Source organism: Kogia breviceps, chromosome 1 (assembly GCF_026419965.1).
Source record: "Kogia breviceps isolate mKogBre1 chromosome 1, mKogBre1 haplotype 1, whole genome shotgun sequence".
Lineage (NCBI taxonomy): Eukaryota > Metazoa > Chordata > Mammalia > Artiodactyla > Physeteridae > Kogia > Kogia breviceps.
The window spans coordinates 61398068-61416997 of record NC_081310.1 but is presented as its reverse complement, the minus strand read 5'-3'; the positions used below and the strand labels follow the sequence as shown (position 1 = coordinate 61416997).

At 40.5% G+C, this 18930-nt stretch overlaps 1 protein-coding gene across 2 annotated transcripts in view; it reads left to right on the top strand.

Annotated features, from left to right (window-relative positions):
- UTP25 (UTP25 small subunit processome component) overlaps window positions 1-18478 on the top strand; it is a 29146-nt gene extending 10668 nt beyond the window's left edge. For both annotated transcript variants that reach the window (XM_059041048.2, XM_067032275.1), the window contains 5 exons: window positions 7055-7257; window positions 8759-8941; window positions 9074-9186; window positions 9913-10158; window positions 17896-18478. In XM_059041048.2, the coding sequence (XP_058897031.1) occupies window positions 7055-7257; window positions 8759-8941; window positions 9074-9186; window positions 9913-10158; window positions 17896-18139 (989 nt within the window). In that variant the 3' untranslated portion in view covers window positions 18140-18478. The remainder of the gene's footprint in view (window positions 1-7054; window positions 7258-8758; window positions 8942-9073; window positions 9187-9912; window positions 10159-17895) is intronic.
- Window positions 18479-18930: the final 452 nt, after the last annotated feature.

Genomic DNA, 18930 nt, shown 5'->3' with positions numbered 1-18930 from the left:
GGGGAAGATGAATAAACTAGAGCATCTGTACGTAATGGTGGACTTCCCTCCTTCCTGCCATTTGGGGTGCCCACACCCGAATTATCTCCACTCTGGACTTACTGACTCCCACCCAGCTTTGCACATTTTTGCTTGTCTCTCATTCAGCTCCCATGTACTTGGTTGGTTGTACATTGAAAAAGTTCCTGGAAAATATTTATTAGTCACATATGCCCATTTGCCAATTATTAAGCATTTACTATGTGCCAGGCACTGTTAAGAAGCTGGAGATATGGAATTAAAAGTTACTGTTAAGGAAGTCCAGCCTTAAGACAAATCAGACAGTATGGGATGAGACGTGTTATGGTTAGAGGATAGTGGGTGTTCTATTTAAAGTATTTAAAGCAAATGTCCTTACTCAAAATGGACACAGGACTGTTAGGGAAGGCCTTCTGTTGGAGGTACCATCCATACTAAGTTGAAACCTGAGTAGGATTTAGCCAGGTACAAGTGGGGTGAAGAGAGTGGAAGAAAAAGTTTCAGACAGGAAACTGCATGTGTGGAGGCATCAGGGTGGATAAACCGGCATGACCTAAGATTCAGAGGCTTTAGCATGGCTGGAGTGTGCAGTGCAAGGGGATGAGAGCTTACGGTTAGTTTTAAACATATGCAGGTGGCCAACAAGCAGCTGATAAATCAGTCTTTTGTTTAATTGATATATAATTGACATATTAGTTTCAGGTGTACAACATAGTGATTCAATGTCTATATACCTTACAAACTTATCACAACAATAAGTATAGTTACATTTGTCACCATACAAAGGTAATGCAGTATTATTGACTATATTCCCCATGGCATACATTGGATCCCTGTGACCTGTTCACTTTATAACTGGAAGTTTTATATCTCCTGATCTCCCCCATCCATTTTGCCCACCCTCCAACCCCACTCTCCCTTTTGGCAACCACCAGTCTGTTCTCTGTATCTATCAGTCTGTTTTTTTGTTTGTTTTGTTTTTTAGATTCCACATCTAAGTGAAATCACATGCTATTGATATTTGTCTTTGTCTGACTTATTTCACTTACTGTGATACCCTCAAGGTCCATCCTTGTTGTCACAGATGGCAAGATTTCATTCATTTATGGCTGAGTAATATTCCTGTGTGTGTGTGTACACCACATCTTTATCCATTCATCATCTGTGGACACCTAGGCTGCTTCCATATTCCATATCTTGGCTATTATAAATGTTGCAGTGAATGTAGGAGTGCATATATCTTTTTGAATTAGTGGTTTTTTTTCTTTGGGTAAACACCCAGAAGTTGATTTGCTCAATTGTATGGTGGTTCTATTTTTAATTTTTGAAGAACATCTATACTGTTTTCCATAATGGCTGCACCAATTTTCATTTCCACTAACAATGCACAAGGGTTCCCTCTTCTCCACATCTTTGCCAGCATTTGTTATTTCTTGTCTTTTTGATAAGACCTATTCTGACAGGTTTGAGGTGATATCTCATTGTGGTTATTTTTCTCTCTATGCTTTGGTTAATAACAACTTTTAATACATGGTGGCTGTAAGAATTTATAACTCCAAAATCACAGCCTGTCATTTTATATTATTTCATTTTGATCACAGTGCTTACTAGCCCCCTGATACATTCTTCTTCTTCTTTTTAAAATTGGAGTAGGTATAGTTGATTTACAATGTTGTGCTAATTTCTGCTGTATGGCAGTGACTTAGTTATACACATATATACATCCTTTTTTATATTCTTTTGCATTATGGCATATCCCAGGAGATTGGATATAGTTCCCTGTGCTATACAGTAGGACCTTGTTGTTTATCTATTCTAAATGTAATAGTTTGCATCAACTAACCCCAGACTCCCAGTCCATCCCTCCCCGCTACCCCTGACCTTGGCAACCACAGGTCTGGGAGTCTGTTTCTGTTTTGTAGATAGGTTCATTTGTGCCATATTTTAGATTTCATATATAAGTGATATCATATGGTATATGTCTTTCTCTTTCTGACTGACTCCTCTTAGTATGATAATCTGTAGTTGCATCCATGTTGCTGCCAAATGGCATTATTTTGTTCTTCTTTATGGCTGAGTAGTATTCCATTGTATATATGTATCACATCTTTATCCATTCATCTGTCAATGGACATTTAGGTTGTTTCCATGTCTTGGCTATTGTGAATAGTGCTGCTATGAACATAGGGGTGCATGTATCTTTTTGAAGTACAGTTTTGTCCAAATATATGCCAAGAGTGGGATTGCTGGATCATATGGTAATTCTGTTTTTAGTTGTCCGAGGAACCTCCATACTGTTTTCCATAGTGACTGCACCAACTAACATTCCCACCAACAGTGTAGGAGGGTTCCCTTCTCTCCACACCCTCTCCAGCATTTGTTATTTGTAGACTTTTTAATGATGGCCATTCTTACCAGTGTGAGATGGTACCTCATTGTAGTTTTGATTTCTCATTGTGATTTTGATTTGCATTTCCCTGATGTTTAGTGATGTTGAGCATCTCTACATTTGACTGTTGGCTATCAGTATGACTTCTTTGGAAAAATGTCTATTCAGGTCCTCTGCTATTTTTTAATTGGATTGTTTGGGGTTTTTTGATAATGAGTTCCATGAGTTCTTTATATATTTTGTATCTTAACCCCTTACTAGAATTGCAAATATCCTCTCCCATTCAGTAGATTGCCTTTTTGTTTCACTGATGGTTTCCATCGCTGTGCACAAGCTTTTTAGTTTGATGTAGTCACATTTGTTTATTTTTGGTTTCATTGCCTTTGCCTGTGGAGTCAGATCCAAAAAAATATCGTTAAGACTGTTGGCAGGGAAGTTACTGCCTATGTTTTCTTCTAGGAGTTCTGTGGTTTTCAGGTCTTATGTTCAAGTCTTTAATCCATTTTGAGTTGATTTTTGTAGATGGTGTAAGCTAGTGTTCCAGTTTCATTCTTTTGCATGTAGCTGTCTAGTTTTCCCAGCACCATTTGTTGGTAAGACTGTCTTTTCCACATTGTATATTCTTGCCTCCTTTGTCATAGATTAATTGACCATATAAATATGGATTTATTTCTGGGCTCTCTATTCTGTTCTGTTGATCTGTGTCTGTTTTTGTGCTATTACCATACAATTTTGATTACTGTAGACCTGTAGTGTAGTTTAAAATCAGGGAGTGTTATACCTTCAACTTTGTTCTTTCTTATAATCACTTTGGCTATTCAGGGTCCTTTGCAGCTCTGTACAAATTTTAGGATTATTCTAGTTTTATGAAAAGTGTAATGGGTATTTTGATAAGGATTGCATTAAATCTGTAGATTTCTTTGGGTAGTATGGACTTTTTTTTTGAATTTTTGAATTTTATTTATTTTTTTATACAGCAGGTTCTTGTTAGTTGTCCATTTAATACATATTAGTGTATACATGTCAATCCCAATCTCCCAATTCATCACACCACCACCTCCACCACCACTTTCCCCCCTTGGTGTCCAGTATGGACATTTTAACAATACTAAATCTTCCAGTCTATGAGCATGGTGTATTTTTGCATGTTTGTGTCATCTTTAATTTCTTTCATCAATACCTTGTAGTTTTCCAAGTACAAGTTTTTTACCTTCTTGGTTAGATTTTTTTCTCGGTATTTTATTCTTTTTGATGCTATTGTAAATGGATTGTTTTCTTAATTTCTCTTTCTAATAGTTCATTATTAATGTATATAAACACAACAAATTTTTTAATATTTTGTATCCTGCAACATTACTAAATTCATTTATTAGTTCTGACAGTTTTTTGGTGGAGTCTTTAGGGTTTTCTCCATAAAGTATCATGTCATCTGCAAATAGTCAGTTTTACTTCCTCCTTTCCAATTTGGGTATCTTTTATTTATTTTTCTTACCTAGTTGCTGTGGCTAGGATTTCCAATACTATGTTGAATAAAAGTGGCAGAAGTGTGCATCCTTGTCTTGTTCCTGATTTTAGAGGAAATGCTTTCAGCTTTTCACCACTGAATATGATGTTAGCTGTGGGTTTATCGTATATGCCTCTGTTATGTTGAGATACATTCCCTCTATACCCACTTTGTCAACCCATCCTTGCATCCCTGGAATAAATTCTACTTGATTATAGTGTATGGTCCTTTTAATGTATTGTTGGATTCAGTTTGCTAATAATGTGTCAGGGATTTTTGCATCTGTGTTTATCAGGCATATTAGCCTGTACATTTCTTTTTTTGTGGTGTTTCTGTCTGGTTTCAGTATTAGGGTTACGCTGGTCTCATAAAATGAGTTTGGAAGTGTTTCCACCTCTTCAGTTTTTTGGAATATGTTTGAGATGGATAGGTATTAAATCTTCTTTAAATATTTCATAGAATTTACCATTGAAGCTGTCTGGTCCTGGTCTTTTATTTTGGGGGAGTTTTTTGATTACTGATTCAATTGCATTACTAGTAATTGATCTATTCACATTTTCTGTTTCTTCATGATTCAGTTTTAGAAGATTGTGTGTTTTTAGGAATTTATGTATTTCTTCTAGGTTATCTGAATTGTTGGTGTATAATTGTTCGTAGTAGTCTCTTATGATACTTTGTATTTCTGTAGTGTCAGTTATAACTTCTCTTTCATTTCTGATTTTATTTGTGCCCCTTCTCTTTTTTGCTTATTGAGTCTGGATAAAGGTGTATTAATTTTGTTTATCTTTTCACAGAACCAGCTCTTAGTTTCATTGATTTTTTTTTTTGTCTCCATTTCATTTATTCAGTATTTCTCATCTGACTTTTATTATTTCCTTCCTTCTTTGTTGGAAGTTTTTTCCTTTCAGCATATTTGAACATATCACGTCATTTCCTTCTGGACCACAAAGTTTCCGATGAAAAATCAGCTGATATTCTTATGGGAATCCCTTGTCTGTAATTAGTTGTTTTTCTCTTGCTGCTTAAGATTCCCTCTTTACCTTTGACTCTTGATATTTTAATTATAATGTGTCTTGGCATGAATCTCCTTGAGTTCATTTTGTTTGGGACTCTTTGTGCTTGCTGGACCTGAATGTCTGTTTCCTTCACCAGGTTAGGGACATTTTTAACCATTATTTCTTCAGATAAGTTTTCTGCCCCTTTCTTTCTCTCTGTCCTCCTTCTGGGACCCCTATAATGTGGATGTTAGCGCCCCTTTCTCTCTCTTCTTCTGCGACCCCTTAACACTGATGATAGTACACTTGATGTTGTCCCACAGTTCTTCCCTTAAACTGTCTTCATATTTTAAAAATATTTTTTCTCTTTGCTGTTCTGTTGGGGTGATTTCTACTATCTTGTCTTCCAGGTCACTGATCTTTTCTACCATCTAGTCTGCTGTTGATTTCCTCTAGTGTATTTTTCAGTTCAATTATTATTATCTTCAGCTGTATGAGTTCTATTTAGAGCTTTCTTATATTTTCTATCTCTTTTGTGTGTGTGTGTGTGTGTGGTATGTGAGCCTCTCACTGTTGTGGCCTTGCCTGTTGCAGAGCACAGGCTCCGGATGCACAGGCTCAGCGTCTGTGGCTCACGGGCCCAGCCGCTCTGCGGCATGTGGGATCTTCCCAGACTGGGGCACGAACCCGTGACCCCTGCATTGGCAGGCGGATTCTCAACCACTGCGCCACCAGGGAAGCCCTATCTCGTTCTTGAGTTTCTCACTGTGTTCGTTTATTCATCTCCCAAGTTTGCATCTTGGGAGATGCAAACTTGAGCATCTTTATGACTATGACTTTGAATTCTTTATCAGATAAATCACTTACATCTGTTTCATTAAATATTTTTTCTGGGGTTTTATCTTGTTCCTTCATTTGGAACATGTTCCTCTGCTTCCTCATTTTGCTTGACTCCCTGTGTTTGTTTCTGTGTATTATGCAAAACAGTTATTGCCCTCTGTCTTGAAGGAGTGGCCCTGTGTGGGAGATGAACTATATTTTTAACTTTTTCCTAGTTCTTGGTTGTCTTTTAAACTCTCTCTCTCTGTTTGTTTCACTCCCATGGAGTCTAGAAATGCAGTCCCACCCCCATCTGCCTGAGCCTGGTGCTCAAGGAGTGTCCCCTGTGTGGGCTGCATGCGATTGTTGCCTCAGGTCATGTCCTGTGAGTGGCATGAGATGGAGTAGGCATGGCTGCTTGTTGTCCATGTTTGTCAGTGCTGCACACAAGCAGTGCAGGGCAGTGGGGTAGGGGGTACTCACCCACCACCACTGTTAGCAACTTAGAGTGAGAGTGCAAAAAACGGCACCCACCAGTGCAATCAAGGCAGAGGGAATTTGTAAAAATGGCATCTGCCAGCATTCTGTCCCCAGAGAGAGTCCCAGCCAACTTCTGCCCCTCTGGTAGGTGCTTTAAGATTAGCAAGTGAATCTCCTTCACATATGATCTGGGCTCTTTACAAACTGCTACTTGTTGCTTAGGAAAGAGATGGTGGGCAGGAAATATAAATTTTTGTGATGATAATGTTAAAGCCATAATTAGTGAATATATTTATCCAAAGCTTTATGTAGAGTGAAAGAGAACTTGTGGGTGAATCCAGGAATTTGTAGAAGAGCTCTTTGAATATGGAAAAATAGATAAGGACCAGGTCAGTAATAGGAGAGGTAAGTGTTAAAGTCATGAAAACCACCGGTAAGGAAAAGAACATTTCAAGGAGGGTGTGCCTGTGTATTCGTGACAAGAAACACTAAAGTGCTGTTGAATTGGTAACTGAGAGCTGTTGGTGACCTTAGCAAGAGTCATTTCAATGGTGTCCTGAGACTCAGAGGCAGATTGCAGTGCATTAAGGAGTGAGTGGGAGATTTTAAATTTTCTGAAAGGTTTGTCAGTGAAGGAAAAGAAGAGGGTGGGAGCTAGAAGGGACCATAGATTCAAAGGAGGGATGATGATGATGATGATGATTTTAATAATTAAAGCAGTTTGAGCACAATTATATTCAAAGGGGAAGATGTGGAAGGTACAAGGGGAGGCTGCAGTTTGAGAGGGTGGAAGCTAATGGCTTGGTGGTGACTCATGAACTGTTGTGTGCTTGGCTGTTTTGTGTATAGGAGTGGCAATACTGCAGAGAAGCATCCGACTTTATGCCCCCTTCTATTCGTCAGACATCCTCATTGCCTCCCCTCTGGGCTTGAGGACCATCATTGGTGGAGAAGGAGAGAAGAAGAGAGATTTTGACTTTCTGTCTTCTATTGAGCTTCTCATCATTGATCAAGCTGACATTTACCTGATGCAGAACTGGGAGCATGTCTTGGTAATGCTGGTCATTAATATTTAGAGACAAGAAGCTCAGTGATTTGAGTCTGAAATGGTTATTTAAGTCCAGATTAAAACTCAGCTTGGGGGGCTTCCCTGGTGGCACAGTGGTTGAGAGTCTGCCTGCTAATGCAGGGGACACGGGTTCGAGCCCTGGTCTGGGAGGATCCCACATGCCACAGAGCGTAGAACTAGGCCCGTGAGCCACAACTACTGAGCCTGCACGTCTGGAGCCTGTGCTGTGCAACAAGAGAGGCCGCGACAGTGAGGGGCCTGCGCACCGCAATGGAGAGTTGCCCCCACTTGCCGCAACTAGAGAAAGCCTTTGCATAGAAACGAAGACCCAGCACAGCAAAGATGAATAAATAAATTAATAAACTCCTACTCCCAACATCTAAAAAACAAACAAACAAAAAAATTCAGCTTGGAAATGGAAATATTCCACATTTTCCAATTTGAAAGTGGGAAATGTTGTCCCCTCTTCTACCCACAAGTTGGTCAGTAAAGTATCCAGAAAAATAAAAATTCTTGTCAACATTTTCAAATCTCCAGAAAAGATTTCTTCCCCTTAAAAGTTGCTTCTAGTAATAGACCAGTTTAGTGTGGTTGGTTGGTTGGTTGAAATTCCTCCTCACCAGGAATGTTTTTATCTAAAATAGTTCCTCCTATTTATGCTTGTTCTCTTTTGTTTGGTCTTCAGTGGAGATGGGAAAACATTGCTCATGATTTCTTAATTTGTGATGTTTTACAGAGAAATGTAAGATGTTTTTGTCCCCCTACTGTAATTTGTGCTGTAATTTTTTTTCTCCCTCTCAACATACTCTGCAGTGTTTTGGGTTTAGGGTTGTGCTTTGGAACAATCCTCATCACAGAACTATAGGTTTATTTTTATAAGGCATGCGAGAATTTACCTTTTCTACAACCCCAGGACTTGGAGTAAGTTTGGGACACATAAAGGGGAGTACTTATTTATAAAGTAGGGAATAAACTTAGAGTACTTGTGACCCTTCAATATACATTACAAGGTCAAAATATGATTAAAATAGAACAGGCATGTCGATGGTTGAGTCATCTTTATTTTGAGCAAAAGGCACATGTAGTCACTCAGGGAATTTTCTAATGTTTTGGGAACCAAGTCATGGAAGGACAGCAGCTCTGTTTTCTGTGTCGTTTCCCTTCTTGTCCAAGTCTGGAACTGAGTTGCTTATAGAGTGACCAGAGTGGCATTTCAGAATTTCCTTTAAAAGAAATATCCTGTATAGGTACCATCTTCATCCTTTTTGAAAGATCCACGAGGTGGCCAGTTTGAGCTTTTCTTCTTGTTCACTTGACTGTGGGCAAGTCACTCACCCATCTGAGCCTGTTTTCTTGTTGTAATTTGGGAGATGATAGTATGTACTTCATGGGGTTAAATAAGATGATGGGCTTATAGAAAGGTTAGCAATGCCCAGCAGGTAAGTGTTCAATAAGTATTAATGGAGTATTATTTCTGCTCAAAGCATTTGATGAACCACATGAACCTACTGCCCTTGGACTCACATGGGGTGGACTTTTCTCGAGTGCGCATGTGGAGCCTCAATAATTGGTCCAAGTACTATCGTCAGACACTGCTGTTTGGGGCCCTGCAGGATGCCCAGATCAACTCTGTGTTCAACAAGTACTGCGTCAATGTTCAAGGCCAGGTGGGTTCTCTCCTTCTTTCTCTGAATTTTCATGAAGTATTGTGTATTGTTTGGGTCATGAGGCAGAAGGAGAGGATAGCATTTGGTCAACAATGGGGATAGCTCACTTCCTAATGTTCTCACTCCTGGCAGGTGGCTGTGAGGAACGTCCCGATAACAGGCTCCATCAGTCATGTCCTGGTGCAACTCCCACATGTCTTCCAGAGGATGGAAGCTGAAAACCTAGCTTCAGTGATTGATGCCAGGTACCCTTCCCTGTCCCATTGGACCCTTGGGGGGGTCACAGAGAGGGATTTTACTTGGGCATTCAAATTTAGAATTGTATTCCATGTTGGCTTTATTAGTTACCATTTACGAAATGAAATGAGATAATTGAATCCAATCATGCCATTGACAGAGGAGGACACTGAAGGCCAGAGAAACGGTGTCTTGTCCTAGTTCCGATAGTGGCAGGGTTAGTAAATCAGGGGTACTTTCCCCTAGACTGTGGCATTTTTAAATTACATTAATTTTTTAATGCCGCATGTCAACAACTTAATTCTAAGCCCTTCAGGGCAAGAATTGTTTTTCTAATTCTCTATGTAATTTTCTCCTGTTTTCTCATTGTGTTTAGTCAGGGGACCCATGGTAGCAGAATGGTGCTTAACACATGTTAGGTGTTCAGTAATTATTTGTTGACTGACTGATTGACAACTGAATGAATGAATGATAACAGTTATGTACTTCCTAGAATAATTCTCTGGGATATACCAGCATCACATCTATTCTTTATGATGAATAGTGTTAGCACTTACTTTTTAATGCACTTAACAAGTTTTATCCTTACATAATCTCTTTGCAATGAGGTAGGCCAAATTGGCCTCTTAGGGGAGGTGGAAGGAGATTGTGACTTGCCCAGGGTCATGCAGTTGGCATTGACACCGTGGCTCACCTCTAGACCACTGACTTTGCCCTTTGCCTTTCCAAATCAGGTTTAACTTTTTCGTCAACAAGATTTTGCCTCAGTATCGTGATGCAGTCATGTCTCACACGCTTATCTATGTCCCCTCCTACTTTGACTTTGTGCGTCTCCGAAATTACTTCAAGAAGGAGGAACTGAACTTCACTCATATCTGCGAGTACACCCAGAAGTCTGGTGTCTCCAGGGCCAGACACTTCTTCCTTCAAGGAGAGAAGCAGTTCCTGCTCCTCACAGAGCGCTTCCATTTCTACAAAAGGTAAAGTAGGGCCAGGTTTCAAGTGTCCTCTCTGGAGGGCCTGCTTCCAAGTGCATGGTGGGCTTTGCTGTGTTATAAGGTCCTCCCTTGCTTCACCTCCTGCAGACAAGCCAGAGTTTGGGGGGCTGGACAGACTTTTCTTGATTGGTTGGTTGGTTTTCTTCCAAAATGGGCATTGTTGGAAAAGGTGGTAGAAACGAATGAGTGACTACAGCATAACCTGTATATAGATCTGGAGTGGGTCCATACTTAGGGTACCTCCTGTAGTTGTGGGTATACCCCTCAAGAAAGACATTACAGAGTTGAGCAGTTCTCGACAGGGACAACTCAAATGAATACAGGAAAGGGAGGAACCGGTCGTAGAAGCACAGATGAAACATTGGGGACTGTGTGGTCTGTGGAGATGGAAGTTGAGTACAGTGTCAGTGTTCAGAAAGTTCTCATTTGTCCTGAGGCAGTGCACACACACTTCTGCACCAAGGAGAACCAGGACTAAGGGGCTCCTTGAAGTTTATGAGAAGCAAAAGGTGAGGGGCTTAGAGTTGAATATTTAAGGGCTTCAGGGTTTGCTTAGCTTCCCCACCATGTGACTTGGACAGAATAAGTTGGATTGGCCATTTTTTTTCTTTTTCTTTTTTAAAATTCTAGTTAGAGTGTTAGTAATATTTTTTTTTTTTTTTGCGGGCCTCTCACTGTTGTGGCCTCTCCCGTTGCGGAGCACAGGCTCCGGACGCGCAGGCTCAGCGGCCATGGCTCACGGGCCCAGCCGCTCCGCGGCATGTGGGATCCTCCCGGACCGGGGCACGAACCCGTGTCCCCTGCATCGGCAGGCGGATTCTCAACCACTGCGCCACCAGGGAAGCCCAGTAATATTGAGCCTTCTGTTACTATTTGGGATAGTTGCAGCCCTTTGTGCCCCCAGAGTTTGGTTATTTTATTGTTTTGCTGATTCTCTGTGCTGCCAAATCTAAAAGCCCCTTTTATTTTATTTTTTTTTTTTTTTTTTTTTTTTTTATTTATTTATTTTTATTAAAGTACAGTTGATTTACAATGTTGTGTTAGTTTCTGGTGTACAGCAAAGTGATTCAGTTATACATACATGTACGTATATATTCTTTTCTATTATGGTTTATTATAGGATATTGAATATAGTTCCCTGTACTATACAGTAGGACCTCATTGTTTATCTATTTTATATATAGTAGTGTGTATCTGATAATCCCAAACTCTTAATTTATCCCTCCCCCACCTCCTTTCAGTTTCTGTTCATTTGTATCATAGTTTAGATGTCATATGGTATTTGCCTTTCTCTTTCTGACTTCATTTAGTATGATAATCTCTAGGTCCACCCATGTTGCTGCAAATGGAATTATTTCATTCCTTTTCATGGCTGAGTAATATTCCATTGTATATATGTACCATATCTTCTTTTTTTTTTTTTTTTTTTTTTTTTTTTTTTTTTTTTTTTTTAACATCTTTATTGGAGTATAATTGTTTTACAATAGTGTGTTAGTTTTCCCTCTACAACAAACTAAATCAGTTATACATACACACATGCTCCCACATCTCCTCCCTCTTGCATCACCCTCTCTCCCACCCTCCCTATCCCACCCCCCCAGGCGGTCAAAAAAGCCCCTTTTAAACTCTTACCTAGAGGGACTGGAAATTGCATCCTATAACCTTTTCTTTCCTGATTCACAATAATGTCCAGTGAGTTTAAGTTCTGACTTTACTGTTTTATTAATTCTCAGTCATAAGCTAATGAGGGGCACGTTTCCTCAGAATCCCTAACATCTAAGCCTGAAATCTTCTAGGCTTTGGAACATATTAGATGATGCACCTTGGCATTGCATTGCCTTTCAGTTTCTGCTGATATTAGGATGGTGTTCCTCCGAAATGTCCTCCTTACCAGGATGGTGAAGGAGGGATCCAGCAGCCTGCCGGAGCGAAGCAGGCTGGCGTGACATGACTTCTTTGGGTATTCTGCTGCCTAGATGATCTGCTAGTGGAGAGTTGAGGAATGACTACATTTGTGTTTGCTGGGCTTCATGCTTGGCTACCCAGATGAGGCTGTTTGGCCCAAGAGTATTAACAGATGCCTTCTTGCTGCCTCATTATTTGCTTTGTTCCAGTGAGTTGTTGTTTTCATTCATGTTGGAAATGGTATTTTGGGGGAGTTTGCACTCAGCAGTTCTAAAGAGCCCTTAGTTTTCCAAAAGCTTGATACATCAAAGCAAGTCCTTTAAATGAAGTGGATGGATTGGAAAACTTCCCAGCGTGATTGTCTGTAGCAAGTGTGAACTAAGCTGGGATGAGGACTGCTCTCAAGTAGCAGCTTTTCAAGGAGAGGGCATAATGTCAAAGGAGCCCTTTCTCTTAAGTAGGCAGGACAGTCTCGTGTCTTACACTGTTCATTTATTGACCAAACTGTTTTGTCCCCAAAGTCACTATAAAGACAAACCTAACACGTGCCATTTACTTTATACCGTGGACCAGGTTAGTGGGTGTTTAAGTTGAATGGAGATAATCTGCAACTGCCAATTATCTCAAGGTTCCCAGCTGTAGATTTTTTTTGCTTGAGAGGTCACCGAGGTGATGATGGGTATTTTGATCTGCAGTGTCTTTGTGACTTGATTTTTTCATTTGACCTTGGGAAAAGTACATGTATTTTAAACTTTAGTATCCAGCTTTAAAATTCTGTATTTATATTCTCTATGAAAGTAGGCAGTGTTAGACATATTCGTTTGTGAGCTAGCAAAAGACTTTCAACCTGAGGATTTGTTTTCTTTGGGGAGATGAAACCAGTAGAATCTGAGGATGGGATGGGCGTTTGGTCATGATGGCCTTCCTGAGGGGAGGACAGTTCACAGTTCTTTCTCTGAGCATTATCAATGGGTTAGCACAGGAAGGAGGATTCTTAAGCAGGGGGAATCATAAACTCTGGAGGTAGGATTTCTGGAGGTGGGAAATGCTAGTGGGGTGTTTCTGAGTGCTCCCTGCCCCAGGGAGAATGCCAGTTGTAGAAGTAACAGACCTGGTCTTTACAGACTGTATGCAGGAGCCAGCCTTGCAAGTCAGTTGTGGTGCCTCATTTCTTTACCAGCTGTCAGGTAACATAGGCATCTGGAATGTCCTTAGTTTTATGTCCTATCACAGTGTTATTCCATATTTGTAGGGGTCACTGAAGACCCAAAGCACGTACAGGAGAGGAGGAAGGCAGGGGAAGAGGTGCAGAAGATCATGGGAATTGGTATTAACTGCCCCTTTGAAGAGGTTCTGGTCACGTTCTCTTATTTCCAAGAGTTGCCTTGTCTCTACTGTGGACGAATTGGTACTAAGAGAGATTTTCTTGGTTTTTAAATATAATACCTATTGGAATTGGTTTTGTTGTTTTATTTTGCTTTAAAAATACTCTAATTTTAAGAGTATTACACAATTATTGTAGAGAACCTAGAAAATCTAGGTTAAAAAAATGGGGTCACCTATAATCTTACTGATATAAATACCCATTTTGGTGTATTTCTTTCCTGTCTTTTTAATGTAAAAAACATGTGCACATACACACACAGACACAGGCATTTTAAAAAGGATACCAAAATTGGGATCACAGTGTACACATTGGGATTTTTTTTTCTTTTATTTTAAATGTTTTATGTGCTTATTGACAAAAAGCTTAAATAAGTTAGCATTTTGGTATTTATTTGTATGTTATGGATGTATTTTTAAGTTCATATATATATCCTATATATATGATATATATATAGGATGATATATATATATCCTATATATATATATCCTGACCCCACTCCAACTTTTTATTTGGGAAGATTTCATTTCAAAAGACATTGTAAGACTATCCTAGTGAACATCTCTAACTCCTTCCACTTAGACTTCACCAGCTGTTAGCATTTTGCCACATTCTCATGCACCCATATTCTCTGTCTCTCCTTCTCTCTTTCCACTCACATCTCTTATTTTTTCTTCCTGAACCATTTGAGAACAAATTATGGGAGGCTTCATGATACTTAACTCCTAAATCTTTCAGCCTATAGAGCCTAAAAACATTCTTTTATCTAACCACAACACCATTAACATACCACTTGACATTACTGCAGTAATACCATCTAATGTTTAGTCTGTATGCAGATTTTCCTAGTTGTTCCCAAAATGACTATTACAGCTGTTTCTCACCCCCCCACACCAATCCAGGATTTAGTTAGGAATCCTACATTGCATTTGCTTGGCATGTTTCTTTAGTCTGTTTTAGCAGTTCTCAAGCAGGAGCAGTTTTGCTCCCCAAGGGACATTTGGAAATATCTGGAGACATTTTTGGTTGGCACAGTTGGAGGGTTATTCTAGAGGTCTAGTGGTTCAAGCGGGTCAAGGCCTGGGTGCTGCTAGACGTTCCGTGGTGCACAGGACAGCCCTTACAACAAAGAGTTACCTGGCTTAAAATGGCAGTAGTGCCAGGGTTAAGAAACCCTGATCTAGAATAATTCTCTTCCTTTGTTCCTTGTTGTGATACTGATATTTTTTGAAGAGTCCAGTCCAATTTCCTGTAGAATGTCCCACATCTGGATTTGTCTGTTTTTTTATTATTTAGATCAGTGTTCCCAAACTTTGCTACCTATTAGAATCCCCTTGGGGAGCTTTGAAAAATCTGAATGCCCTGGTCATACCCCAGTATCAATTAAATCATGGTGTTTGGGGATGGGGACCAATTACAGGTATTTTAAAAAAACAAATAGGTGATTCAGTGAGCATCAGAGTTTGCGGACCAAAGATTTAAACATTATTTTAGTAAGAATTCGACATAGAGGATATTGTATACTTCCCCCTGCATCTCCTCAAGAGGCCCAGGGTGTCAGTTTATCCCATTTTTGGTGATACTAAATGTAATCACTTGGTCAACGTAGGTCTGCTAAATCTTTACATTGTAAAAGTACCTTTTCTGCATAATTATAAGTAATCTTTAACGTGTGTATAGCATCCTTTTTAATGGTTGCATAGTGTTACATTGTATGGGTATATAATTAACCCAGTTTCCTTTTAATGGGCATATTGATTTGTTGTTTTCTGTTATTATATACAATAATGCCAAGAGCATCTGTATGCGTAGTTGATGGCATAGTTGCCTAGGCATTTCCTTAGGATAAATTTGGAAAGGAAAACTTATTTGTTCAAAAGCTGTCTCCAGTTTAAAATTTGCTGTGTGTTGCCACTCCCATCTTCTCCCCTCCCCGCTAAAATACACACTCACAATAATTTATTCTCCTTTAGCCTATTTCTGTAAAACCTTACTCTTTTCCAGTGACTTGATAGTCAAAATGATACCTCATGGTCTTAATGCCTTTTTCTTGCTTTTCTGTGTTTTTTGTAATTGTCAGTTGAATGTAGTGCCTGAGTAAGTCGTTGGCCTGGGCACACCTCTTCTGTCAGGCCACTAGTGTGCAGGTTGTGAATCTAGTTAGGATTTGGTTGTTACCATAGTTACCTTCTATTTACCACAGACTGCCAGTCCCTCCAGCAGACGGTGGCCCACTGTGGGGCCTGGTGCTGGAGGGCCTTGTCTCAGTGTCCTGCCCCCCTCTCAGCTTTCACCATGCCCTGCACCCCTGTGCCGAGGGAGAGCCTTTCCCCACACTCCTGCCCCTCCCCCAGCAGCAGGCCACTCCTGCTCTCTCCTGCCCTCAAGGCTTGAAGTGGGGCAGGTGTTCTCCTCCTGGTCCAGCTCACATGCAGGCACGTTCTGTCCATCCTGGGCTTTGGAGCTGGTGCTTTCTCAGGGTTCCTGCACCACCCTGCATGGTGGCCAGCCTCTGCCTTGTTCTACGAGAGGTCTTGGTGGGAAAGAGTTCCCTGCTTCTTTGCAGTGGTGACAAACATCTGCTTACATCAGTGCAGGATCTTGGGCTGAACAGGCTTCATGCCCTTTCCCCAGGACAGAGTGCTCTTTCTACTGGGTGTAAGTCCTGTGGTGGGGAGGGATGGGGTGAGGGGTTAATGCCCCTCCCTTAGGGCAGACAGTTTTGCTGCTTCTGACTCCACCCCGGCAGTTGACCTTTGCCCCTCTCATTGGCTTCAGGCTTTAGCTTCATGTACAGCATGGCTCTGGGAAGAGAGTGAGTTTTCATGTCTGCACCACCATCGTGGTCTCTCAGGTCTTCTGCCTTGCCTCCAGTCTCTCCAGGGCTCCCAGTGGAGACCTATGGAAAAGACCTCATGACTGTGAAGTAAAGGAGTGTTCGGGAACCCCAGGGATTCTGAACTGTCGTGCAAGCCCATAATTACCCTTTAAGAACTTGTTAAAAGTGTAGCTTTTTTCTTCCTGCCCACTTTGTTAGCAGCTGCCCTCATCCCCACTGTGCTCTGCCAAAGGTGAAGTGGTTCATATGCCCTGTCTTTCTTCAGACAATCTTGTCACTCTTTGGAATTCAGTCAGTGATGGGCTGAAGCTGTCTCATACCAGCTCTTAAGGTATGGTTGCACATCTCTTCCCAGTTCCAAGTTCAGCAACATGGCACTGGTAGCTTGAAATGGAGTAATTACAACACAGAAATTGGCAAATGCTTCAAACCAGCACCTGTCCTCCCCCACTGGGAATCAGTTGTTAAACACACACCAGGGCACCGTTGAATCAGTTCACTTGGTTGCCCTGTGACATCAGCTGTCTGTGCTCAGGAAAAGGAACTCTGTTGTAGATTATCATTTTCTTGTTAGCATGGGAGCAGTATTCTCTTGAGTTTTCTACATACTAAGCAGAAATGGAACTCTATTTGTTTTGATAACTACTGAGACAGAACTGTGTTTTTCAACATCATTAGCCATTAAAATTCCTTTGTGGAAAGAGGATGTGGAAAGATGAACCAAGTAATGGACTGCAGTTATATTTTGGAAGAGGAGGGTCTCCAGAGACATCAGGATGAGCCAAGGGATAAAAAGACAAGGAAAACTTATCGTCCATGAATAAAATAAAATTCCCGAGGGAGTCTGACATCAGCCCTGTATGAGGGTCTAACAGGAAAAATCAGAGCCTTGTCAACGTATAAAATCTTTGGTCATGGAGCCCAAGAGGGAATGATTGATCTCAACCCGAACCGTAAGGCGAGTCCCTAGGGTCTGCACCTCCCCACCCACCATGCAGCCCTGTGCAGCAGGGGAAGAAGCGAGGAAGCTGTTGAAATTAATTGCCTTCCCATAATGCCTAATGGGTCCTTGGGCAGGATTTTATAAATGGGTGAACTTGGGACATCTGCCATGGAGTTAACATGTCTTCAGAATGACAAGAAAAGACTAATGGGAGCGCATTTACAGTTTATGCAGTTTATTTTATGTACTGGGTCTGGTCTGACCTCATCTCCATTATAGAACACTGTTTTGCCTGATTATAATAAGGATAATGTTAAATTGAAATGCCTGCTTTTCAAATTTTCTGCGACAGATTTCTAATCCTTGTCTACTATTCTTCCCCACCCTACCTCAGTCTGCTCAGATTAGGCTCAAGAAGTGCAAATTCATTTTATCATTATCTTAAGCCAAACATTAGGCATTCAAATATGCTGTCACAAGCAATGAGCCCCTCCAGCTCAAATTAGAGTAACTCTTGGTCTGTGTGTTATTTGTGCCATGGTCTTTCTCCTTGTATAAAACAGCGAGAGTGACTGTGTCCCTGTAAAACTCTGCGGTAGCTTTTCCATAAAATTTCTCATGTAGACATAGCCTCTCTCCTTCTAACAGATACACAATAAAAGGCATCAGGAACCTGATTTTCTACGAACTGCCCACATATCCCCACTTCTACAGTGAAGTCTGTAACATGCTGCAAGCCACCACCAGAGGAGAGGAAGCTGCCTGGACCTGCACTGTCCTCTACTCCAAGTACGATGCCCAGAGGTTGGCTGCTGTGGTCGGGGTGGAGCGAGCTGCGCAGATGCTGCAGTCCAAGAAGAACGTCCACCTCTTCATTACTGGAGAGAGATGAGAATTGGTTGGACAGGAAATGGTGTTTGGTGTGATATATCATGCTTGATTCTGTGTCACTTGGACGTGATTCTGATCACTTACACAAAGAAGGGCCGCAACAAGGAAGGCGCACCAGGCAGGTTCTTATCAGATACTTCTTTCTTTTCAGATCATATATACCTGAAAAGTTCAGTGTAAACCAGATTTTGGTAAACCCATCCTTCAGAGGTCAGGGGAGAGCTCATGGGACTCTGAGAAGTTGACAGAAGGAATCTTCTACTTGTGAATTTTTTTGCACGCCATAAATTCTTTTATTGTGATTTCACCTCTAATTTATTACACTTGGTAAATTCTTTCAGATTTGCCTGTTTCTGTTTGACACCTTCTTAAAGTGAGGCATGCATTTCTTTGCTTGTGAGAACTGGTTATGAGAAATTGGAATACTTCTTGCTGTTGAATATCATCGTAGTTTTGGATTGCACAGGTTTTGCAAAACTGTTCTTTTTCCCCAGCCAAACTTTTTTAAACCTTAAATATTCTATTTTAATTCAACCTAGAAGAGCACATTCGTTCACTGATGTTTTTTTAACTCCTAAATGTTTTAGTGAAAATATATACTTAAAAATCACATTATATAAAATAACATTAATTTCTACTTTATTTCAAGAAATAATTTTGTGAAATTCTTGATGTCGTGAACTCATCTTCAACATCACTGTCTTCATTGCTATAGTCATTTTTTAAGTCATATAACATAAAAAGGAAAAGAAGTTACACTTTTAAAAACATTTTTCGGGAGTTCCCTGGCGG